Source organism: Gavia stellata, chromosome 1 (assembly GCF_030936135.1).
Source record: "Gavia stellata isolate bGavSte3 chromosome 1, bGavSte3.hap2, whole genome shotgun sequence".
Lineage (NCBI taxonomy): Eukaryota > Metazoa > Chordata > Aves > Gaviiformes > Gaviidae > Gavia > Gavia stellata.
In genome coordinates this window covers 30,922,236-30,949,410 of record NC_082594.1, presented here as the reverse complement: position 1 = coordinate 30,949,410, position 27,175 = coordinate 30,922,236, and the positions used below count along the sequence as shown (strand labels likewise).

The 27,175-nt window shown below is 42.3% G+C and overlaps 1 protein-coding gene across 1 annotated transcript in view; it reads right to left on the bottom strand.

The window, feature by feature from the left end:
- Window positions 1–7,484, bottom strand: part of CAB39L (calcium binding protein 39 like) — a 37,088-nt gene extending 29,604 nt beyond the window's left edge. Inside the window, exon 1 of the mRNA XM_059819224.1 lies at window positions 7,359–7,484. Coding sequence (XP_059675207.1) covers window positions 7,359–7,460 — 102 coding nt within the window. The 5' untranslated portion in view covers window positions 7,461–7,484. The remainder of the gene's footprint in view (window positions 1–7,358) is intronic.
- Between the last annotated feature and the right edge of the window lie 19,691 nt (window positions 7,485–27,175).

The following is a 27,175-nucleotide window of genomic DNA, read 5'->3' as shown; positions in this document are numbered from 1 at the left end:
TGGGAGTTTGTCAACATTAATGTGTCTCTCCAAACTTACCAACAGCTTCAACAATGAGATCTGGAAATTTTATGAGTTGAAGATACTTGATCTCAAGTTTGTTTTCCTCATACACCTAAGTCTTGTCATTGTTGACTTAATGGGATCATAACAGAAAGAAAGGAGCTTAGGAAGACATTATTTCCTGAAATTCTATATGAAAAAAAGCATCTTCCCTGAAAGACCTCAAGACTCTCCTCTCCATAACATAATGCACATGTGAAGACCAGCTGATTTTGTTGCAAAGGTCCAGTCTTTGTAATAAAAAATGGGCAAAACTACGATGCCTATACTGAAATATTTCCATCCTCCAGTGTTGATCTTCCTTGCTCACAGTGCTAATAATCTTCAGTTTAACTTGCTTTGCCAGGTCTAGAAGACAATTTCTGAATTTCATCTTTTTTTTTTTTTTGACCGATCTCTATAGGAGGGCCAAAGAGCATGACACTGTTTTTAGGGCAGTAATTTAGCATTATTAAGGAATGTTGCAAAGCAGATAATTTTTTCTCTATATTCCACAATTATACAAGAGAGTTCAATAAGGATTTTCTTGGTTTATTCATTAAGGGATCACAAATAAATCCTCCAAGTCTTAAAATTTTTCTGTTCTTCTAAAATCTTACAGAGAGATTTTAAAGAGTAGCACGGAAGGCTTATCTGTTGTTCACATAGAAAGCTGAATTTTTATTTCCATAATTACAGGAGTTGGGACTTTCCATACTCAAAGGCTAAGCTGTTTTCCTCCAACACTGCTTGTGCATAATATAGCAAAATAAACACAGCAGATCTTCCGCTTCAGAAGTCAAAACTTCATAAAGGCAGTTTTTGAAAAACCCTATTAGCACACCACAGAGATACTTTACCAAGAGTCCCCAACTTCAGCAACTTAAATTTCTACCTATTCCAACTGGCTTAATGAAAGTTACCTCTACTTACAAACCTACTTACGGCAATTTCACATTTGTCTGAAGAGTGCCAATATTAAGTGCTCATGATCCAGACCTATTATGCTTGCCAGAGAGACAGATCTCCTGTTATGCAATGTAGATTCACCACCCCTTTTTACTCCTCTCCAAGGAAGATTACAAAAACCATAAGGGGAAAAGTATCAGGCCTTGAATAATCAACAGCCTGAGCTCCTACACCTGAACTGCAACTTTTCAAAGCTTTCAGTGGGTTGTCTCTATTTTACCTCTGTTTCACCAACAAATTAGCGGTTTCACATGTATGTACATACGTTACAGGCCAGAAGGGCTTATTCTTACTTTGATTCATCTGGGGACTTAATAAAACGTTTATAAACAGCCATAATAGTGAAGAAAAAAACACACTGCATGAACTTTTTCCACCTTTCCAAACTCAGATACCAAATATATAAGATGCCTGACACCTGGCATCTGCAGAGCAATCAGGAAATCCTCAATTGTTCATAAGAATATGGTGAATAGGATCATACAGCTTCTGTTTGCATACCTAGCATATTTCCAGGGCAAAAATATCTTTCTAAACTGTTGCTCTCTTGCACAGGAGCAGACAGTAACACACACAGATGCCTGCCAGCGTGATGTTAAATACTCCAATGTGTGATTCAGTGAACTGCCAGTACTCCACGCTATACATTACAACCAAAACCATAAGGCTCCTTGGTTTGGCTTTGTCTTGTTTTAGCTTACAGTCCTGCTTAAAAATATTTGCACTGTGTGATTTAAACCAATTTTTCTCCTAAAAGAATAGTGCCAACACAACTCTCTCTACATGCGACTGTAAGGACCCCCAAGAAGAGCCATTAGCAGAATCTGAATCCAACATCTATATAGCTTCAGGATCATCCCAACTGACTTACTCTTGGTACGATTTCATGCTAAACAGATATATAGGAACAAATTGTGGACATTTTGGATCAGGAGGCATGAACTCTGTCATTTAGCAAAATACTATGGCCTCATACTCAAGGAAGCTGGCAAAGACAGTTTGGCCAAACAGGCACAACAGGGAAATGCCTTTTAAAAGGATGTATGATTAAATGGAAGAGACAGGTTTGCCCCACCTGGACATAAATTCCTTTCCCACTGTTAACCCTGCACTTAAGACAGAACTAAAGATTGTAAGGTCCTTAAAAATAATTAAAAAAAAGGCAACCAGAAGAGACAGGGTTTAAACTCTTGGCATCAGCACCTGATAGTATCTGGAGTTTCTCCCATCTCTAGAGCAGTTAACAGGCCTTAGCAGAACGGGGAAGCTGAAACATGAAACGCTCCACAAAACCCCAGGACACGCAGAGCTAGAAGGAAGAGGTGCCAAGCCCTTCTTATCTCATTCCCTCGGTTTCAGCGTGCAGCGATGAAGTCGAAGGCTATTTTGCAACTAACTTTGGCAGCTGCAGAATTGCATCCATGGGTATTCATGTTCACAGTAGTCACGCAACCGTTCTTCTGTGCAAATGCACCGTGTGTCCTCCGCATGCACCTCATCTCACACACCGGTCCCCAGCCGCTTTATCAGCGCACGAGCGAGCAAGGTGAACAGGAGCTGATAACGGCTTCATAGTTGCTATGTTAAAAAGCAGGATTTATTGATATAAATATTTGTTCTGGAAATCTTAAAGTCTTCTAACTGTAGCTTTATGTAAAGGCTGCTCTCCTGACCCTTCTGAACAGTACCAAATTTGTTACAGTACACGGAGATGAAACAGAGGACAGATTACAGTGACCTACATGAAGAAGCAGTCTCACTAGATACATTTACGTGAAAGGGGAAGAAGCCAGACACTTCAGGTTATTTTACAACTCGCATCGCTATGTTTCTGAACACTAAGGGCGTTGCAGCCTGCAGTTCTGCCTGCCAGCAAAACACTCAGCACGGTGCCCTGAACCAGGTCTAACTCACTTGGGTTCAGCTTCCACGACAAATCCCACTCTTGGACCAGCTATGCCAGAAACTTCAAATCTTTCAGCCCATCTAGGCCAAGTGCAAAGATTAGGCCAAGTTTCAACCGACCCCAGATCCGTTTGCTATTCTAAATTAAAAGCCTGTGACGCTTCTGGCTTTTGTTGCAGAGTGGGTTCAGAAAATGTTGCCAAACCTGCAGGCACCACAGATGGCACTGAGTCACGGGTGCCGCACCCAAAGGTGTTTGGTTAGCAGCGAGAGGGTGATGTGTTCAAGGACATCCTTCAGTCACATACTGGATGCCACCTATACTGCTTTGTGCTGACCGGGCTCGGTGGCTGAACACAAGACTTTGAGAAGTCGGGATGTCACCCCCCTTTTTTTGTGAGATAGCTCAGGCATCTATCTTTCCATTAATGTTCTTTTACAGCATCCATCAAGAAAACACATAGCGGCATTATCAGTAATAAATGAAGCAGTATGACCAATGTGTCACATGCTGTCCGTTCTTCCTCAGGTTCAACAGATCTATCCATTTGGTATCAGGGTTTCTCCTCTCCCACTCCCTATTTACATACATCTTCCGAACGCTACAGGAGTTCATGTCAGAAAGAAGGAAGAAAGTCTAAGCTCTGAAGGTTTCATTTCCTAGGTATTTAAATACTTCCCTGCTTTTCTAGTTAATTCCAGAATGAGTACTTCTCATTAAATCCAAGCACAGTTTGGTTCTACATGACCGAGATTAACTTTTTATGGCATTTATAGAATTCTGTAATAAAACATAATTAATTGTTCTTCACCACATCAAAGCCTGGGCAGAATGTCAGCAATTGTACGTGCCACAAGAACACCTTATTTATTTTAGATGGTGGAAGAGAGGAGGATGGTTGATAAAGAAGGCTTTAGTCCACTTTCCAGCTCTGTCTTACCCTACTTAATGTCCCAATTGTTACATTAGATTTACCAGTGCTGCAATACCTTCTTTAAAATAAGTGTTATTTTAAAAAGTTTTAAAAACAAGGTATTAGAAAGAGCACTTCAGACAAGCCACGTGTGCTGGCACTTCTCAACCTGTGGTCTATCAACCATCAGAATGTAGCTGAGAAAATGGCAAAGCTTTGAGCACACATGCATCCTTGCAAGCCAATAAACAAAAAACCCCACCCATAAAATAACAGTAAGAATCAAACATTCAAACGTAGCCTGTTTTTCAGTTGAGAGTGTTTAAAAAGCATTGTGGCAACACACATTAATAATTTAAAGAGAAAAAAAAAAAAAGACATGGAGGAACTGGAGGCTATTCAGTCCTTCTCTATGAAGACAGATGCTGGTGCAGTCAATAGAGTTCAGTCAAAGTCTGAATGGGTGCTATTCTATGACTAACAAAAAGCATCATTAAGAAAGAGTGCAAACTTCTGTATATTATGTGTGTACATGGAAATGTCTCTCAGAAAAGATGTATAATTGCCTTTATACTTACAAGTGGCTTCTCTGCATCCTATCTATCAAGTTGTGTCCTCCCCCCTCTTCCCATTACTCATAAAGTCTTAACTGATCTGCTGTAAAGCTCCCTCCACCTGTGTACTGCATAGCTTGGTAGGAATGATCATTTCTGCATTATTTAAAAACAGCCCCTCCGAGGCACAGATGGTTCCTGCTGAAAGTCACACAAAGTTGTATTAGAAGCATCAAGTCTCTTCCAGTCTGACCTCGAGCCACCCCAGCTGCCCAGGGCATCTTCACCTCGTGCTTACAATTTCTTAACTGGGAAAGGAAATGAGGAGGGTCTCCGCTAGCCCTGCAGTTAGTTTAGGCTTTGCCACACTTCTCTGCCAATTCCGACTGTATTAGCAGCTTTTAGCTGTCTCAGCCCACATACCACATTGGCTGTACTACAATAACAGTTCAATTGTTGCAGGATAAATCTTCTTGTTTAAGCATCTGAGGCAAGTCCTAGTTGGAAGCGATTCTGCACGTGAGCAAAATCAGGGATGCTGTGGAGTCGTACCCTAGACGTCCTGGGAACCTCGGTTTTATGGTGAGGCACAACGATACCCCTCCAGTTCTTGCAGCAGTCAAGGAGCCAGAAATCTGAAAAATTGGAGAGCCCTGATTCCCAAACTTCTGCGTTCACAGGCCCACAGGGTCCAAAACCAGCTCTGGGATACCCAGGGTCTCTGGCTCTCGCAGGAGCCAGACCTCTGGGCCCTTTTATGAAAGTTTGACACATTTCGTCTCCCTTTGGAAATCGCATCGGAGGTAAATTTAAAAACCTTGCCAGGTTTTGAAGAGCACAGAGCACAGCACTGAGCTTTGTTTTTCTTTGCTTTTGTTTTCAGTTAAATTTCTCTAATCATACTCATGAAAAGACAAGATGTTATTCATTAGTACTACTAAGTAAGTTTTGAAAACCTGTGTGCCATTGAAAGTCTCCCCATCACCTTTTCTTCTCCAATTCAAAATGCAAACAACACTTAAAAATGGTTTTACTAAGCCCGCAAACCTGTATGGACGGTAAGAGATGTGGATGGGGTGATTGTTTTTGCAAGTTATTTTTCCTGACATTTTTTAAAGTTTATCGTTGTCACAGTACTGAACATATTCCTTATGATTTACTTCCCTAAACTCAGGGCCACGAATCTGGCTGTTTTCTTTAATAGGTATTTATTTCAGTACAGCTCAGTGCAACACTTTAGATGAAAGGTAGCATTACTGAGAAGTATCACATCTTCCCTTCTGAAGGGAGAACAGCCTTACATGCTTCCTCTACATCGGAGCACAAAGTCCTGAGTCAACAAGCTACGTACAGCCTATGTGTAAATACTGTCCAAAAAAAGGCTGCTTTCTTCACTTTCTGCCTTGCTGCTGAAGCAACTGCCTTGTCCCCTCTCCCTCCTCTCCCCCGATCGCCCACTCACCCCAGGAACAGCCTCCATCCCATAGCGATAATGTATGGCAGCAAATACTGAAAACCAACCTGCTCCTGTAAAATAAGCATTGTCATTAAATTCACGAGCTGTTTCTATTCTAATACGCCGGGGGAACGCTCCCGTATCTTTTGCTTTGTGAGGAAAACACACGCCAGCTGTTCTGACTTTTATGAAAAATTTACATCGGGTTCTCAATTTTCTAAGAAGTTTGAATTTCTCCTCCTTTGTCACTGACACACCGATAAAAAAAAAAACAGCTCAAAGCCAAAAATCCTCCAAACCACAACCCAGAGGAGTCATGCTGCAAAGCAAATTGAAAAGAAACCTGAGCCTAGAGCTTCTGCTTTGAATGTCTTCTTTAATCAGGCTCCAAAGGATGAATTCAGCAGGGGAGGGCGGACGCTGTTGGTTTATTTAGTTACTTATTTTAAGTTTTAGTTCAGAGTCAAATTCTGTCAGTGCTTTTCAGTTAACTGAAGGTATTTCAGCATGAGACATCAAATACCAGAGGCCTCCCTGAAATCCGTGTGACTGATCTTACATAATTAACACACTCTGAGCTACTCGTTTTGAACTGAAAAGTTTCAAGAGGATTTCACTAAGGGCGCGGAGGGCTCCATGCCTGCTTTTTGGGTTGGGTTCATTTAATACAGGATCTTGCACAAAGTGTGGGAAGCACAACATGCACACACACAAACATCAGCTGCACAAAAACTGTGTTAATGTCACTTATGAGCTATTTCCATTTCCACTGACACTCAGTTTTAACCTAAAATTAGTTTGTTGTTAATTAAAATCATATACGTCTACTACAGCAATGATATAGATGACCAGAGTCTCAGATGCAAAAAAAAAAATTAATTTATTTCATTTTATGTAAGCACAAAATCCTAGTTGTGTTTTGTGTGCTGGGGTGCATCTTCTCAACTGGTCTCTAGAAAAGCGGCAAAAGTAACTCAGGTCTGTGTCACAGAGTTAGAGAAGAGCTATACCAAAAACCTAGCACTGTAATTAGAATACGAGTAGCACAGCTCATTTAGGAAGCACTAGCACCCAGAAGACTGGAAAGGCTCGACAGAGTGAGATCTCTTTTATATATATCTGAATACACACAGGTTTGCTGTTTTATGCAAGCAATGTTCATCAGAAGTAAGTTTTGCTCTGTGGGTACCTACACGCTGCTTAGCGGTCTCATTTGTTATCCTGCTAAAACAATTAATGGTATAACAGTTTTCAAATAGCCTTCCAGGTAGTAGGAGATCACCCTTCGTTTTGGCTGAGGCTCCTGGATCTCAACATCTTCTGTTTGACCCCCAAACCTCTTGTACTTTACTTATGCAAAAGCCCCCTGATTTCAGCAGGACCATTCAAACACAAAGCTACTTACACGTGCAAACGCTTGCAGAATCAGGACAGTGAGCGAACACAATTTTATTCCCTTTATTCTGCTGTTTCCCCAGCATAAAAACCTTATTGGTCTTCTACAACATTAACTCATACCTTGTCTGTCTTTTTTTCTTGTTTTTCCAATATGGCCATGTTTTCTTTCAGAATTTTCACAATCTCAGCAGGATTTTTGTGCGATTTACTAAACAAAGGCATGTTTTTTCTTCACCTGGATTTCTTCCTTCAGGATAGAAGAGGAGTGCCTTAAATCAAACAAGAAACAAAAACAGCTTTTAAGGTTTACACAAAAATGCAATAAAAACACACAAAGACATTATGAACAAGAAAAGGTTATGCCTCAGGCACTATATTTTGCTTCAGCTACTCAGTAGAGCTGTAAAAGTTCTCACGCACAGTTACTGCAAGTTCATCCAGGATTCACAAGCCACCATTAGCACGTGGAAAGCAACTACTCGGCACCTGCGCAGGAGCTGGATGCTTCCTAAAGACCCTGACCTACAGGTCAGTGCTCCAGTGAGTCTATGCCTATGTATGTCGAACGTTTTTTGGACACTGCGTATCTGGCAGGCTCCACTAGATTTCTGATAGGGATTTCTGCGAAACTTCACCAGCTTCATCATGATGCAACTAACTAACGGTAGACGCCAGTATACCAAAAGCATCCTTTGTTTAGAGCATTGCAAGATAAGGTCCCAGCTTCTCCACCACTGCTCCTTCTTCTTCAGCTGCTTTTCTTTTTCAGCCTAAAGCTTCTCGAGAGGAAGCAGTTGAAATAAACCCCTAAGTCTAACAGACTTCAAGAATCTGTGGGTCAGACCTCACTTGTATAAAACATTGCCTGAATTAAATAAGGAACAGAGGATCAGGCCCAAATATGGACACAAATGTTTTCATGACATTTTAAATGAAAGACTGAGCATTTTAACGAAAATGGTTTTGTTTGTTTAATTTAAAACATTCTTCCTCTGTATGGTTAGAAAGGCAAATACCACATAACTGTATTTATACATGAAAGAAACCAAGAAGCTTAGTTTTTGATCCTACATAGAATTAAGTTGTGAATTCCCATGGGTTTTGCTGAGGGTCTGATACAAAGACCTACTGAAGTCAATGGACAGACTACAGATGGGAATATGCTCTGGTTAAGGCAGTACCACCTTCCAGGGAGAGCCCAGCACCATTCTGGACTGTATTCCAGTTTGTACAATAATGAAGAAGAGGTAAAAAAAATCCAAAAGCAAAAATAATCTCAAACTTTCATCTTTTTCCACAACAAAAGATAACCATCACCATCCTTCCCCGTACACATTTGCAAGATTAGTTGTGAAAACATAAATATACACGCAAACCACTTCAATCTCCTTATTCTTCTTCAACTTTTGTAATTAAATAAAAGCTTTATATAAGAGGTTTTAAAGGAGAGAATTAAAGGAGCACAATACACACAGTATAAAGAAGAAAACCCAGTGGTCCCAAAGAACCCACTCCTCTCATCCTTCATTGTTACTACGGACATGCTACGAGGTCCATCAGGAAGTATGACCTCATTTGTGCCATACATCCATGTGTTACTAATCCCCAAACAGCCTATGGAATTAATACCCAGATTAGATATACATTCTATTACAACTATAAATAGCAACCATCTAAAACAGCCAACTACAAAATTCAAACCATAGAGGAGTACTTTAAAAAAATTAAAAAATAATAAATAAAAAAACCTATACAGACTCTGTCCTAACATCTTATTAAAAACATTTCAAAATATTTTTACGGATTATCTTTACAAGAACAGTTTCTATGACACACAGGAACTATTTTTAAATGTCTTATTTAAACCGAAAGTTCCTTTATAGTGTCCAGAGTAGGTAAAATTGTATATATTTGTTGCTAGGCCAGTTTTACAGGAATATTTTCATGTTCAACATCTGAAAGCTCACCATTTTCAAATTTCCATTTTCAAGCTCCTTACGGTTCAGTTCAAGCTCATTTTTATTTCTGCAGTTTTGGCTACATAACCTTCACTCCTTGGCTGAGCTCTCAGCTGCGGAGTCCTGCTCCCATGGAGCTCACAACTGCAAGCTTTGGCAGCACCATCCAACTAGCAACAGAGCAGAGTCACACCTCAACCTGACAACGTGCAAGACTGAAGACGGGGTATACTAATGACTAACTCATTTGGGCACGTTCAGCTACATACAAGCACTGGAAAAGACCGGGATGCCAATATTATACAATGAATTTGTTTAAACGCCTCTAGCAAGCGCCAAGCATCCCGTAATCCCGCACGTGGTGCAATTAGAAGATTAATCATTCACAACACACTTTGAGAAGGACCTGAATCTGCATGTTTTTATCATCCATGAAAATGCAGCATGAGGATGTGAAGATGCAAGAGAGAGAGTCAGAGCAGGAGCTTATCAGGCACGTTGCATTTCAGAAAAGAAGTATTTTCATCCAAGGTGGGGTAGGTTTATTCAGATTGGTGAAGCCATCCCTTCATCTGCCCCTTTTAGAAGTCTCCACACAAGGAAAAGCAAAGGGGGAGATAATCTGATTTTTAAATTGAAGTACGCATGAGCTAGAGGTTCTGAGATTTTAAAAAAATTAAGTCCACATGAAACGTTGACTATAAATTATAAACACATTTTCCTCCCCAAAAGTAACTTATATAGCTGTCTAGAGTATGGTGTCTGTATTTAAATAATCACTAATTTTGCCATAAAACACTAACAGCCAGGCTAGCACTTTCCCACTGTATAGTTCCAGTCTCACCACCAAGTCGCCACAGAACTGCTCAGTGATAAAATACCATTTCTCTTCACTTCATACCCTACCAGTGTCCTAATCGCAACAGCAAAATCACCGATAATAGAGCAGGAAGGGACTCAAGAGACTGTTTAGTTCATCTCTCCGCTGAACAGAGCCAAGTCTCTGCTTCACTTCATTTATCAGTCTTACATACAAAGCAAAACATCTGCTGTATGCAAGTGGAGGGAGACAGAGAGAAAAAGGGGAAGAGGCCCAGATGTGCATCAAAGAACGTTTTTGGATTTACCCCTTTTCAGGACACAGTTTTTAACCCATCAGCACCTGGCAAAAGATAATCCATCACTTCATAAAATAGATATTGGCAGCTGCAGGTTATGGTCCCTTTTGCTTCTCCATGCAGCAATCTCCTAGGGGACACGTGCTTTTCACAATTACAGGTAGAAGCAAACGGTAAAGTCACTTTGCTGAGATTCGGGAGTTGTACTCCTCAGTCTTATGGCTGGCTATTCCATAAGGCACATGGCAAAACAAGGACTCCTCTCCTCTAGCTTTGCTCCTCATGACTGGATTCTCCAGCATCAAAGACAGCACGAGCTCTTGCTACAGCTCTTAACACAGCTGGGCATTTCTGCCCTGGTCCTCCTCCTTGTATCAGCTCTCTGCTCTAAGCTTTACTTGGAAGGTTTTCTCTTCGGTAGAGGCACTAATTTGGTCTATATTCCCTATTCCTTTCATCACTTATTTTCAGTCCGTTTTTTGGAACTCGGTATTTTCCAGGCATCGAGACCTCTATCAAGGTTGCCTGAAATTGGCCAGTAAGCTCAAAAGTTACCACGGGAGGAGAAGTAGAATGAGAGAGGACAGTGTGACCACAGAAGCTTCATTTTCTCAAGAAACCAGTCTAAAAATAACTGAAATACAAAGATGAATGACAACTGAAAAGAATGTAACACAGGCTTACCAAAGGCAGCTCATACTACAATCCCTTATAAATATATTTTCAGACAGAGAAAACACAGTAGAACCCATGCATCTAACATGGAAATACACTAAATTGAATACAGTAGAAAATAAACTAGTTGAAGGAAAATTACCATGTAAAGGGAGACCGATTGTCTGAGAAGGGAAGAGCAATTTGGGGATGGGATTGTATTTAGAGAGGCACAGGAATTAAGAACCTACCCCAAAATTGTGATGACTCAAAATAGGAAGGTATTATCACCACAGAAGAGGACTGGAATATCATCACCTGAGAAACTGGATTGCCTCAAGGACTGAGATAATAAAAATGGGATAAAAATTAAAGAGTAGAAAGTATCAGATAATGCTGAATGGCTCAAGAGACAGAGAGTTTGTAGATGCCCCACCCCTGGAAACATTCAAGGTCAGGTTGCACAGGGCACTGAGCAATCTGATCTAGTTGAAGACGTTCTAGCACGGGGTTGGACTAGATGACCTTTAAAGGCCCCTTCCAACCCAAACCATACTATGACTATCTGCTTCAAGCTGAGGACTTACCATGAGAAGCGACAGACACCTGGTGACTACACCCGTATCTTACAGACAGGAGAAAGACAGACACAAATCTGTGATGAATTAAGAAAGTAATTGCCAGTAGAAATACAAAGGTATTCACGTATTTGTACAAAGTTTTGATGGAACTTCATATGGAACACTGTACACAATCCTGAATGCCCACAGTCAAGTAAAATCAACAGAGATTAGAGCGGGTGCAGAGAAGGACCCTAGGCTGGCCAGAAAAACCAGAAGACCAGCATGTCTAGGAGGCTAAAAGTGCTCGCCTTGGTAAACTTAGAATAAAAATACAGGGAAACTGACATTATTTCAGCTCAAAAAACAATAACTTTATTTATGCAGAAGCAAATGGCGATAAACTCAATGAACAAACTTAAGCTGAAAATGTAAAGGTTTCCAACCACTGGAGCTCTGAGATTCTGAAATTACCTACTCTACCAAGCACACTACAGAGCATCTGTTCAGAAATTTTTGACACTGCTGTCTGGCAGCAAGGGAGAGGGCTGAATGAGGCCCTTTCTTTCCTACTTTCTAGGAAAACTTTTTCCATCTAATGGTTATAAAACCATATGTTGAATAACATCAGAAACGCATTGTGGACGCTCCTGAATTCGTAACGGGGGACCAGCCAACTTCTGAAACATTTAGTTGTGATGATGTTATTTCTCCAGGGCTCTTGTGAGGAGCTTATGAGACTGAGGAAAGAAACAGCTGTATCTCACCGGACCAACTCTCCCGGCCTCGGAGGTTGTCTCTCCTGGTCATGGAGAAAATGCCCCGGCAGCGCTGTAGGAGGAACAGTGGTTTCCAAAGCCTGCTGTTGCCATCAGTATGAACAGGACGTTTCAGCCGCCAGAGCTGGAGAGTCCAGCGCATTTTATGAGCATTTCTTTTACAAAAATACTTTCAGGGAATATAATTCCGTGTTTGTTTGGGAGAAAAAAATGGCACTGATTTTATTTTAGGTGACAGAAACACCAAAAGACAATTTTAAAGCACCACTTTCTAAATGTTTGGCTGGTTCTGTTCGAGTCATAAAAAAAAGAAAAACAAATATATTACACAGACTAAATCAGCAAGTTGGATCCAGAGGTGGATGAAGTTTACAAGACGTGAGTTTTAGAGTATTCAGTAGCCTGTCAAAGGTAACATAACATCCCTTCATACTCAGGACATGCCTTCCCTCAGAGGCCTCCAACTCTGCAAACATTTAACCTAGATGGAAAACACACTTCCAAAAAAAACTATATACCTGCTGTTACTCTGCCTGCTCTGCAAAAGGAGAAGCTGAAGCACAGAAAGATTAAAAGACTTACCCAAGGCCACATAAAAAAAAAAATCTGTGGTTGTGTCAGGAATGAAACGTAGATCATTTGACACCAAAGCCTATGCTTTATCAGCCTTCAAAACATCTCTTCTGCCAGTTTATCTGCTTATAAGTGGAATGCACTAAAAAAAAAATTAGTGCAACTTCAGCTCTTTAATACAACTATAAAGTACAGTAAGAGATCTAGTTCTGTTTATAGGCACTCTCCCCAATTTCTTTGCTCTTAATCATGTACTTTCTCAAAAGATTACAGTGCAACTGAGCTTGTAAGCATGATGAAGGAAAAATGCAGACAGCAACATCACTCTATTCACTGGCCCATCCCATGATGAAGTGACTCACTTAAGCAGCTCGGTAACAAATGCTTCCTCCTGCCCACGAAGGCAAGAGTGGGAGAGAGCACGCGATCCCATCCATGCACTCTTCGCAGACATTCCTCCAGACAAGCCATTTGGTCTTCAAAAATGAATGAGCGAAAAAATTTCCTTCCCTTCAAGTATCAGACATCCGTCTCGTCTTAGTTCCTAACCTTCATCATCTTATTGATCAGAATCAAAACGTTTCAATAACTCATATTGGGTGAGAGCTTCTTGAATGGAAAAAAAGACCTTCATTTTCCATTCACCCCAGTGTGCCTAAGACCCATACATCTGGGGCCTGAATTAGCGCACTTTCTTCATAATTTTGCCTAATTCAGTCTCTACATAATGGAAGAGACGCTTTATTCCCTCCTCTTTTCTCCCTCCTGCCATATTTGGGAAAGTTGTTGCAATTACAGAGTCACATACTCAAAGCAGGGGATGGAAGCCCCCATGTGTGATGATCACCTGGAGAAGTCCGGTTCGTCCTCTCCCGCGCAGTCCTCTCACATGACCCACGTTTCATTTGATAAGCAGAAGGAATCAGGGCTACAGAACAAGCAACTTCTCTGCAAATCCTCAACAGGTTGCAGATTTTGGAAGGTAGATTGCAAATGAGACAGAAGATCAACAGAAGAGAGGACAGTTTTATGGTTAGGGTGAATGAATGCCATCTCTGCTTGGCAACCAAATAATTCCAAAAACTCAAGAATTTACTCATCCTAAGTCTTGCTATTGGTTACTTGTTGCATTACCTAGAATGAAGGTGGATACTGGCTGAAATGTCACCTAGACATACAAAACATTGCAGTAATGCCTACCATTGCCACAAACATCTTTTTTTTAGCAGATGGCAAGCATCCTGAAGATCAGACATGGAAAATAAGTAGGCAGCTCTGCCCTTAATCTGATCACCTCTACAGAATGAGAATAATAATATCACATAGTTGTTCAATACTGTTATGAAACTGAAGGCATTCATGGTGATGCTCCACTCAATTGCTGTGGTATAGCTCTGTGGGAGCACTGAAAGAAATTAATAATTCTATTTTTAATTGAGTGCTTCAATGCCCATTCAATAAAAAAAGCCTACATACTTGCTCAGCAAACATGGGGGATAAAATGAAACACCGAATAGCTATCTGGTCACTGAGGCCACAGTTTGATAAACACTTTGTTCCGTGACGGTGCCACCCTGCTCCACATCTATTCATATCCCTACAGCCTTTGTTGGAGTGCTACAGCTGTTTGCAGGGCCACGTGGTGAGCCAGGTCAGGGAACTGACCCAGGTTAACAAAAAATTGCCTGGTGGGGAAAAAAAGGTCACACTTGTTTCCAGTCCAGTCCTCCCCACAGTCTCACGAAGAGCTGTACCAGCACAAGAGGGGAAGAAGGAGAATGGAAGGAGGGTAGAGAGACAGGGCTGCTGGAGCAGATGCTACAGCTCAGGTGTTCACCAGCCAAACCCAGAATGAGGCAGTGATGATGAGAAAGGGGGTGTAAATGTGTGATGGTGCAAACTTAGTGAAAGTATCCTGAGTAGGGTACAGAGAACAGACTACATGGGCACAGATAAATGCCATACTTCAAGTTAGGAACTCTTTGAGTGTTTGACTTCACTGCCTAGTGTCCTTTTATTGCAGCAAGTCCTGTGCCACCACATTTATTATTACTATAAAATATTTTTTACAAACCAGCATTCGCACACTGCAATGCCAGCTAACATTCAGGTTCTAAAGCCATGCAGAAGCGGCATCCTGTGGCACCATACTCAAACAGGCATCAGTCATCTCTGTATCATCACAGGATTACACAGGCTCTCCCACTCATGCTAATGAACTAGCTAGAAGTAGTAGGTTATTACTTCTTGTTGAATAAAACTAGAAAGATAAAAAAACAGTGGTTTTACAGCCACCAACTTTGCAGGATTGATGAGTCAAGAATGTTTGGGATCCCTATTTCCATTTGTCACCATGGAGGTGTTTCAAAGCTAAAAGATTAAGAATTCAATTCCATGCCTAACTGTAGTCCATAGCAAAACTCCCACAAGCTCAGTCACGCAGAAAGAGGTGTCTTAGCTAATGTCTCTGAAGGACACACAATTCTAACAGAACAGCCCTTAACAGCTTTTCATTTACTTAAGTAAAAGGGAAACCAAGTTAAATTTCCATTTCTAGTAGTAATAATAACTGCAGAAATAATGGAAACTGGTAATATCATTTAAACACCATAGGCAGCAGCCAAGAGGGACTAGGACTTCCTCTAAACCCATTAGTGGAGAATGCAAATACTATTTTTGCTTTTTGTTCAGTATTACTGAAAGTTACCTCTACACAGCATTCACTTGACCATGTTCTTAGCAAACCTGTTGTGTTACTTTCAGTAGCTTCATAACACATTAAAATAATTTTCTATAGCAGGAATTTCACTTTACTACTAATATTAGCCCAAGAAAGAGTCTTTGCTCAGAAAAAAACCTTCCCTTAAGCTCAATGAAAGTTCTGCCCAATGACGACTTCATGAATAGCACAGAATTAGCCATTCAGGTGGACAAGACCTACTGACTATAAATAATGAGATGATTAATTTACATACGCCGTTTCTTGTGACAGTTCACACGCGCGCTCATCTCCCCTTCATCTCTAACCGTTTCCTGCTGTCTTATGCAAGTGGCCACGCTCTCATTCCTCTGCATCTCAAGAGCCAGTCCGCAGCTGCAGGCAGTCAGCGGAGAGGAGCAAGAGAAATGATATATTGCAGATATTTTATTTTTGGAAACCGCACTGTAAATAAAGCCATTTCCAGAGATATTCCATGGACACGGGGTGCTCGGTCGCGGAGCCAGCGCCTTATGTAACAGGAGGATTATTGTTTAGGGTTGCCTGCTTTAAAAAGCCACTCCTGGTAACGCAGTTTACAAAGCTATAAAAAGCTAACAGCGTAACTATCGAGAACAAGCAGGCAAGCAGTTTCTTATGAGAAGGCTGGTGCTAAGTGCAAAAAGAAAAGTTTGACGAAACGACTTAACTTTTTGTCATTCTGAGGACATCATCTCGGCTGACACTTACCGGGTGCGGGAAGGTGGGGGCTCCTAGGCAGCCCTGCGCAGCCCCATGGCCAGGTGCTGAAGACAGCTCTGCCGCCTCCCCGCAGCCCAGGCCACCAGCAGTTGCCTTTAGTTATCTTCCATTTAATTCCGCTTTTTCCCCCCCGCCGATTATCGACACGTGGCAGAGACAAGGGATCCGGCGACTCGGCCTCCCGCTCCTCTTCTGCCGAGCGACCGTCAGCCTCTGGAAGAGCGCTGGCTGAAAGGATCGCTTGAACATGCACAGGCGCTCACAAGCAGCTGTAAATTTCCACTCCCCGCTGCCTGCGGCCGGACTCCCGGCCTCGCTCCGGCTCCCCGCCGTTCCTGCTCCAACTAGCTCCGTGGCTGGGTGTGCATTTTTCCCCACTGCCCTCCCCGCTTCCCACTCCCTGGCTCGTCTTGCTCGCAGGCTCACACACCCCCAAACTCCACGTCAGAGGAACGCGTGGAAAAGCAAAGGAAGAAGCGATCGCTCCGCCGAGAGACTTCTCCAGGGTTAAGGGAGGCGATGCGACGATTTCGCATCACTTCTGTAAGTTTCCATTCCCCTCCGAAGTCTGTCAGTGGAGGGGAGGCATCGCTGACGAGTCCTCGCACCATCACGTGGCGGAGGCTGCTGGAATTAAATTATTCACCTTGCCGTCCTGCTGAGAATGCAAATAAGGGAGACCAACAGCAGGTTGCTGTTACAAGATAATAACAAAACCAACGTGCTCACACACCGCATCTTTCGGCGGAGTTCTGCCCAGAGAAGCCAAAGTTAAGCTGCTTCCTGCCTGACTATATATTATAACATAAAGATCAAAATACCTTTCCACAATAATACTGGAGGGGAAAAAAAACCCACTGCAGTATACTCTAAACAAAATTTAAATCCCACTGAAGAAAAATATTAGCCTAAAGTATTTTTTCAAAGGCTAATGTGATGGGGAAAAAAAATAATCATACAATTAAAGTATTCCAAAACAAGCACTACCAGCTACTATCAAGCACACAAATACAACAAAATGCAATTAAAGGTATTTTTAATGCTTCACTTTTCTCTCTCAGCAGCTATTGCTCAGCAAGCGCCACATATTCCCAAAGGGAATGGCAAGTGCCTTTCTCCCTGCCACCGGCTGTCTAACAGGCATTGAGAGCAGGGAAAGGAGGATGCTTTACCAGCCACTGCGGGCACTGCAGGATGGGATTTAAATCCCATCCTCACCTGGATCTCGGCCAAGCCCCAGCAGGGATGAGAGCCCAGCATGTATTCCTGCTGTGCTCACCAGTTTGCAGGGAGATTTCACCTCCCATCCCCTCTTTCTCAGGGCAAAGCCCAGCCAAAGTCCTACATTATTAAAAATAATAATGCTGTATGCTACATTTGCTTGGGGACCTAATCTCAGCCCCCAGCGCATACCAGCACTACAGTCGCATCAGATGTTGATTTAGGGCTCACCTGCAATAGTTATTCACAGCCCTACATTAAAGGCAACCAAAAAAGCATGAAAAACCTCATTTCTGAGGAATACAGATGAAACAGCCACCTTTTAAAGGGCTAACATCCTTTGCTAGTGATCTCAGCTCCTAACCGAGGCAAACAGGAGTATCCCAAATCCTCACTTTGAAGAGCCAAGAATCAGCAGCTTGCCTGGCTTCAGTCGCTCCCCGTCCCTCCCGGGCTCAGAGGCAGAAGCAATCCCTGCTCCCTCAACCTCCCTGCATTTGCTCCTGCGTTTGCACGGGAGGTGCCGAGCCGACCTCAGATCAGCAGGCTCGTGCTCCCCACTTATCTGTAAAGCATGCCGCCGTTTGTGCTTACGCTTTACCTAACACATCATCAAGATACCTCAGCCCCATGGTTTTGGTCTGCCCTGAACAGTACTGGGAACAGGCATTAGTGCTGCTCCCGCTGCACCCAAAAGCGCTGCAACAAGTGACACCAAGTGGCAATTTCTGCTCCAGTCCCGTAGTGAAATATTCCTCCAGCACAGAATTAAAGGCTTCACGTTAGACACCCCCCGGCGAGGTTTCCTCTCTCGCCCACCGCCAGAGAGAGCTCAGCGAGGGACACTGTGGACACCAAGCTCGGAGCGGGACGAGCAGCCCCCTGAAGCGGCATCTTTCTCCATGAAGAGGGAGAAAGACGGACATCTTTCCATCCCATGCAGGCACATGGACAACCAGCATGGGCTGGTGTTTCGCGACATGAAGGACTTGGGGGGAAAAACTGGCGCCAGGCATCGTTTCATGAGCGCCTTGCTCTGTCCCAGCTCGGTGGGGGGAGGGAAAGGGCGCTGCGCCCTGCGGCACCCCAGCACCTTGCACCCACCCTGGGGTTGGCCCTTTCCTTTTTATCGGATACCACAGCCTTTGGGTAAACATCATAGTGAAAGTCAAATGATAAAAACTCTGCCCTTGGGCTACTACTGAAGGTACCGGCTTTTCCTAAGGCAACACAAAAATCTAAGTACGCCATGTCATTCATTTCCACTACGTGTTTTTAAGAGAATAACTTTTTTTCCTCTAACTCTCCCAGTGAAATTATATTCTTTCCATAGTGCATCCACCACCACTTCAACAGGTAAAAAGACACCCCTCTGTTGCCCAGTGGAGTTAAACGTTGGTGGGTGCTACCCTGCAGCTGAATAATCACAAAAAAGATTGAATAATCACAAAAAAAGCTGGTTTAGTTGCACATTAAGGGGCCTCACTTGATAATCTGTGTATCACTGAGTTCCCTGAAGTATTCACAGACCGTTCTCAGTAAGCAGCCCTTTGGAAGCATAAGAAATTTATCTAGAAAATTACTATCCTAGGTTTCGGACTAAATACGCCTGTTTTCCTGGTTCTGAGGAATAAATGGAATATGCACGCAATTTACAGTTCAACTCTGCCAGTCTTCTAGCTGAGGAAATACTTTGGGGCTTTAATAGGAGCCCTCTACACACCAGGAGGGCAAGAAACACGCCTGCCCCCATCCCTGCATTGCAGCCGGAGAAACAGTGCAAAGCAGAGTAGCTAAAGGGGCAGGGGAAAAAAAATTCTCTGCTGTTCCAATACTCTGTATCATCTTCAGTGCAGCTAATTCTCAGATGACAGGAAAAGGCCCTGAACCATCCTACAGGAATTAAGCTGTAATTACGTAGTGCTCTTACCTGTTTGGGTTTTTTGTTGCCAAGAGGTTATTAAATATTTCAAAAGAAATGTTTTCTTCAATTCTTCATTTGTAGCCATCTCAAATTTGGAATGATGTAATTATAAATAGCCAACAATTCTTTATAGTCTCAAAGTACACTGAAAAAAACATCTCTGTGCACTGCTAAAGGACTCCAGCCTCCACATATTTAAATTCCATTATATTTGTTTCCTTTAAAGTGAGCAGAGTCCTCAGGCTAAAGCATGGTTAGAGTACTTTTGAGAAATGTTTGCCCTTGTTTTCATAACTTAAAATCATTATATCTAATAAAGACCAAAGGAAGAAAACCCAGTCCATTATTCCTGCCCTTTCCATTTATTTTCTAAAGTGGAAAAGAGAAATTAGGGAACTTGAACAATGACTGCGGTAGCAAAAAATTACAACAGCAGATGATAAACACACAGTACATATATATTAATTCTGCTCATTTAATCACCCACTTCCAGTCTGTCTAACTCCTCTGAGATGACTTCCAGCATTCCAAAGCCCTAAGCAGCCTCAGATGATGATGATAATGATAATAATGATAATAATAATAGTAATGATCCATCCTTCCTTCCCCCAAAATTGCTCAATGCCAAGGCCCCAGGCCATCAAAAATCAGTTCTCCACAGCGACAGGTTTAATTGTGTAATACTGGATATTAAGAGGAGAAACTTCAGAATACTAAAAAGACTCCCCACACTCCAAAACCTGAAAACTAAAGAACGTGTCCCCCCCCCCAGGATTTCATCCTACTCTTACAGATCCCAAGATATCAATATTCTAGCTGTTTATCGGGGTGGAGGGGAACTAAAACCAAATTACTTCTATTATCTACATCATAAAGCTGTTACACTTTAACACAAGGCATTTAGCTTTACGACAAAGCAATATAAAAAATGTGCCCAACAACACTTCTAAAACCTCATAAAATAAGAGGAGAGACTTTACAGTAACTTTGCACTTGTATGTTATTCTACAAGCTCGCAGATACTCATTTTCCTCAGATCCCCTGCAAGAGCAATGTGGACACTCCAAATTAATGCTGCTAAAACTCTTCTTCATCTAATTGATCCCCAATAGAGACATACACCAACACCCCCACTTTCTCTCTTTCTCCCCCATATAATCTCGGAGGGAGACAAGCTCAGAACTGACCCTATACACCAATCCCCCCTAAAAAAGCCACTGGCACCAAAAGGCAAATTAACCTTTGGCTGCTCATCCAAATACAAAACAAGGCAAAAAAAGGGGTATGGTCTACGGAGGGGCAGGTGGTTTTCCCTGCAGCCATTTAGAAAGCTTCTGGCTCTCTCAGGACTAGAAAATTGAAAATTCTTCAGTGAAGCATGGGAGAACAGAGAGCAGCCAGAGGCAGCGGCCGACCTGTAGCTGCATTTTAGCTGAAGCAAGCAGGAGGATTTAAATGGATGCTTTGTATAAGCTATGGCTAAAAATTCAAACATGTCTTCAATGGTTTTCCCCTCTTCTTCCTCCTGGCTCCCTCTAGTGCTCTTAAGCACATACTGCCTTTTTCTTCCTGTTTTATTTAACGCAAACATAAACAATTGCTAAGATGATTTTTTTTTAAAATTTTTTTTTTAAGACCTCCACTAACTCTTATAAACTGCTCAGGAGTTTTTACTGAACATATTATTCACATGTATGTCACTCCAGCAATCACACACCAACACCAGCCTTTCTACCAGAAACCTTTATGTATTAAAATACTTTACATACAGGCCAGCATATTTAAAATTTTACTCATTTCAAATGCATCCATCATCTCCATCCTTAGAGAAAGTCAACTAAAATGAATCCCTTTCCTTGCACATTCCCACTACCAAACAGGAATTACGTCTAAACAGGAGGTTATTAAAGCCCAACAGCTGAAATATAAAACAGATTAAAATTTTATGCCTGCCCTAAAGAGTCACTTATAAAATGTTAATCGCATCCCTTATCTATGTGTCCCAACATAAAACACAATTAAGAACCACACCTGCACTCCCACTTTTATGAGTGGAGGAGCAGTGAACTCATGACAACATCGTGCTTTTTACCTGTGGATGTATGCAAACAGAAACTAGTCCTCCAAAATCAGTAATTCCCTGAAGAGCTGAACAGTTATTTTTAATATAATTAAAGCCTTCACCTCTCCAAACTGTTTCTATCCCAGCTCTGTATAGTCAACCACTTCAGTGGACATGTTTGTTTGTTTAAGGTCTATTCACAGAATTAAAAATGTGAAAAGGAAAGCTCATTTCAGAAGGAACAAGAGCTTTGCTGAACATCTAAAATTTAACCTCTCGTCACACTTGTACCACGAGAGGCCCAACCTTACAGTTCATATTGCAGCACACTAAAAAAAAGTTATTTACAGTAGCAACAAGTAAAAGATGTACACAGCCAAGTAAGCCCTTGCTGTCTAATATGCTGGAAGATAGTCCTTGCATCACTGCTAGCATTTTTCTTCGTTAGATTGCAAAATTCTTTTGTGTGTATAAACGCATTTATCTGCCATCTCCCACTTCTGAAATATCCAAACAATATTAATACTGTTTAGTCTTCTTGCAAATATTGAATTTAGTTGCTGGTTTCCACATAAGTTCAGCAAACAATTTTCTTAATGTTAGGCACCAGTTAGTAAGACAGCACGGGGTACTGCCAGTTAAGACATCCCCTTCCAACATGGTCAGGTATGCAAAAAAACCTACCTATGTTCCCTACAACTTCCCCGGTGGTGAAAGACAACAGAGCATCCCTAATCAAAACTCTAAACTTCTGAATAGTGCTTGAAGCTGAAAGCTGTGTTAGTGCATATTCATCTCACTAATGGTGATGTGCAATGAAAATACTAGGCAGATCAACTGCCTTTTGATGACAGTAATTCTTTATACATCATGTGTGGCTTCGTTTTTGAGAAGGGAGAAGGCAGTTTCGCAAAATAAAAACCAACAGACTACGACTTTTCCTCTACTGACCAGTCCTATAGAAGTCTAAGGCTTTTTTCATCAGATGCTCTCAAGGTGACTTGCAAACAAAGAAAATTAAGCTTAATTTGAAACACAAGTTAAACACTCCTGTGAGGCACTCACCATAACACCCACTTTAGTATGAGGCAACCGAGGTGGCACCAGGCAAACACGCAAAAATGTGCACTCTAGAATCACAGAATCATTAAGGTTGGAAAAGACCTGTAAGATCATCAAGTCCAACCATCAACCAACACCACCATGCCCACTAAACCATGTCCCACAATGCCACGTCCACACGTTCCTTGAACACCTCCAGTGAGGGTGACTCCACCACTTCCCTGGGCAGCTTGTTCCAGTGTTTCCAGCTTGTTCCAGTGTTTCACCACTCTCTCAGTAAAGAAATTTTTCCTAGTATCTAGCCTGAACCTTCCCTGGTGCATGTCAGTAGATAGGAACCATCATTCCGGATCAGACAAAGCTCCATCAAATCCCACCTCCAAGCGTAGCTGACACCAAGTGCAAAGTATAAAAGAAATATATATCAGAAGAAGGACCACTCTACTCTTCCAGGTTTTGGCAATTAGCACCGTAGAGGTTTCCTGAAGTGTCATCCGAAAATCACCATGCTAAATAGCTACAAATGGCTCCACACTCCTTTGCTTGAAAGATCCTAAAACCAGCAACTATTCCCTTTCTTGTAAGACTTTGAAATCATATCTGCAGTGCTTAGATGCAACAGTTTGCTTCTGATTCTCAAGACTGAGCAGTCAAGAGAGCTCAGAGACTACTATTCTCTCTAGATGAGGGATCAAACAAGAAATCAGCACTGTCAATAATTTACTGCATTCCAGTTAGTTACTTTGTCAGGGCAGCAAAGGCCAGGATTTAGCCACAGAACCATTGTACTTCTCAAGTGACTGCCTCAGACAAAAGAACAACTACTACCAGAAAGTCCCATACAGAGGTAGGGTGTTGTACAGATGAAGAAATGAGTTCAGACCAGAGAAACCAAGAGTCAGTTCTTATTTGTGTCACGTGTTTCTATGTGATCTTGGAAAAGCCACTTAGTCTCCCCATGGGAAAACAAATGCATTCGAGACCATAAGGTGCTTTGACACTACAGTGATGGAACCCAAACAAACCTAGTAGGCAGTGCCCAGCTTGCCGAGTCCTCTTCTTGCGGACTGGGATAACAATCTCGCAGTTTGTGTGATGTACATCCCCAGAAACCATACCCACAGACAGAACAAACTTCCCAGTCTCTTGTCATGCAAGTTAAGAATCCTACTAAAGCAGAATGGTTGAGCCAAAAATAGAATAATATTAGGCTGGAACAGTCTAAACTGCTGCTTTCAGATAAAGAATTACAGGCTTTTCCAGTGTCAAATAATGAAACCTAAGCATTATGATAATTCATGAAAAACGAGCAAGTGTTGCTCTAAACTGACTTGCCCGAAGTCACACCAGAAAATCTCCGTCAGTCAAACCGTTCCCCTGGAGAAAGAGAACCCAGGTCGTCTCACATTTTTGCTCTTTACCAGTTTTTGTCTTGCAACAATGTTTGTTTAAAATATCAGACCAGGATAAGGAGCCCTGAGAACAATTCATTGAGCTCAAGTTGCATGTGGAGACAAGCACCTTGAAGTCCTTCCTCCTGATAAATGATTAAGTATATTCATCACTTGTCAGATTGCAAATATATTTGACTTCATGTAACGGATACATGGTCAGTTAGTAGATGCTTGCACTTTCTGTCCCATGATAAGGATCATAACATGGCTATAATGGGATCATCCTTCCTGTTAGGTGAGGAATGGTCCCTGTTGTCACAAGTCCCCTATCACAGATTTTAGTCACGTATTCTTCTGATCAAAGGATGGAGCCTCCAGTGCTTCTCTATGTCATCCATCCTGGCCAAAAGTTGACTATATTGAGCCAATTAACCTCTCTGGTATTCTATGAAGTCCAGTACTGTTACTCCCCACTGAGGAAAACCTAACCACGCACATTCCCACCCTACTAAAAAGCCAGCCACTGTTCTCCCCATCTGTGTTGCCCAACAACTGACACTACAAATTAATTATTACGTCAGACACGCACAACCACAAAGTGTCCAATTAAGGGCTGAGTTCCTTTAGTTTTCATTAATAAACCAGGATCATTCCTTGAATTCCTTAAATAGCAGCAGGCATGGCTGGCATTTTTTAGCGCAGGAAGCCTGTCCTGAACAAAGACCAACATGCAGCAGCAGTGTGCTTGTCTTCAGGACGATCTCTGTTTTGGAGGGAGTGCAGCTGAGGCACCTGGGTGTGCTTTGATTCAGCTGGGCAGCCTCAACAGTGAAGATCCCTGACAGGCTCTGGATACCTGGAAGAAAATAACTCACCGTGTGACATAAATGGCAAGCTCTAGATATATAGGTTGTATCAGGTCAAATGTACTGATGGAAATCTTGGCAAACATCACTCCTTTACACATCACTCAACGAAATCTGACAGTTCCTTTATTACACAGCATACAGATCTATACTTACAACCATTATCACACCCTCTGGAAATAGTTCAAGAAGTGACAGTTTTCTCATGATAATGGTCGTTTACATATCTGTTGTCTTCCTACAGAAGCAACTGATAATTTTTCTCTTGTGTGTGTTTTTGCAGTGTGCATTCACAAAATAACTATGCACCACCAAAATCTACACTTCTGAAGGGTAAAAGACTGCTGTCCAATAAAAAAAAAAAAAAGGTCATGATTAACACTGAAAGTGAGTAAGGTGTACCGCCTCACAAATGAAAAAGGAGTCTCAAGCTGTATCAGGCTAGACCTGAGAAGTTATCTAGTATCTTTGCAAAAAAATAATACTTATATCATAGTCATAGAACCATTTTGGTTGGAAAAGACCTAGAAGATCAAGTCCAATCATTAACCTAACATGGCCAAGTCCACCACTAAACCATGTCCCTAAGTGCCTCATCCACAGGTCTTAAATACCTCCAGGGATGGTGACTCCACCACCTCCCTGGGCAGTCTATTCCAATGCTTCACCACTCTCTCAGTAAAGGAATTTTTCCTAATATCCAGTCTAAACCTCCCCTGGCACAACTTGAGGCCATTTCCTCTAGTCCTGTCACTAGTCACATGGGAGAAGAGACCAACACCCACCTCTCTGCAACCCCCTTTCAGGCAGTTGTAGAGAGCGATGAGGTCTCCCCTCAGCCTCCTCTTCTCCAGACTGAACAACCCCAGTTCCCTCAGCCGCTCCTCATAAGACTTGTGCTCCAGACCCCTCACCAGCTTCGTCGCCCTTCTCTGGACACGCTCCAGCACCTCAATGTCCTTCTTGCAGTGAGGGGCCCAAAACGGAACACAGGATTCGAGGTGCGGCCTCACCAGTGCCGAGTACAGGGGCACAATCACTTCCCTACTCCCGCTGGCCACACTATTTCTGATACAGGCCAGGATGCCGTTGGCCTTCTTGGCCACCTGGGCACACTGCTGGCTCATATTCAGCCGGCTGTCAACCAGCACCCCCAGGTCCTTTTCTGCAGGGCAGCTTTCCAGCCACTCGTCCCCAAGCCTGTAGCGTTGTATGGGGTTGTTGTGACCCAAGTGCAGGACCCGGCACTTGGCCTTGTTGAACCTCATACAATTGGCCTTGGCCCATCCATCCAGCCTGTCCAGATCCCTCTGCAGAGCCGTCCTACCCTCGAGCAGATCAACACTCTCACCCAACTTGGTGTTGTCTGCAAACTTACCGAGGGTGCACTCAATCCCGTCGTCCAGATCATTTGTAAAGACATTAAGGAGAACTGGCCCCAGTACTGAGCCCTGGGGAACACCACTTGTGACTGGCCGCCAACTGAACTTAACTCCATTCACCACATCTCTTCGGGCCAGGCCATCCAGCCAGTTTTTAACCCAGCAGAGTACACCCATCCAGGCCACGAGCATCCAGTCAGGAGCTATCTGAGTCTGAACACCTGCAGAACACATTTCCTAATATCATTTATGCATTCAGGACCTCAATTTTCTCTCTCATATGGCACTTCTCAATCTCATGTCCAAGCCTAACATCACAAGGAGACAAAATTTCCTATCTACTAAATCAAGCAGAGATTCCCAAACCCAAGGATTCAGAGCTGTAGGCCTGATAGTAGAACTGAAGAGAGAAAAGTCCCAAAACTATTTCTTTCAAAACAGCAGTGCTCATAAGGACAAAAAATTATGTCTGGCATTATTGCCGATTTTGGAGTTTCCACCCACGTACCAGTGAAAAGAAATGGCTTATTTTCAGAGAGCAGGCAGAATCCTGTGAGAAGGTCACCTAGTGAGAGTCATACCAGTTTAACTTTCCATGACCACAGCAAGGCAGTCCCTACTAGCTGTCATCATGGGATGAAATCACTTTCACAAGTGTAAGAACTTCCATTGAAAGATTTCAGCACACAAAGACCTGTATCCAAACAGCTGCATAACAGCCAAGTAACTAAAGACATAAACCTAAGCTATTTAATACCTCGTCATTTAACCCAACAGCCACACTACCTATTTTTACGTCTTTCCATTTAAAAAGAATATAGATTACGTGGTTAGGAAGTTTAAAAGTAACAAGTAATAAGAATCTGTGACAATTTACACTGAACTGGCTTTTCTTTCAAAATTGCAGAAAGATTCTATATGCTT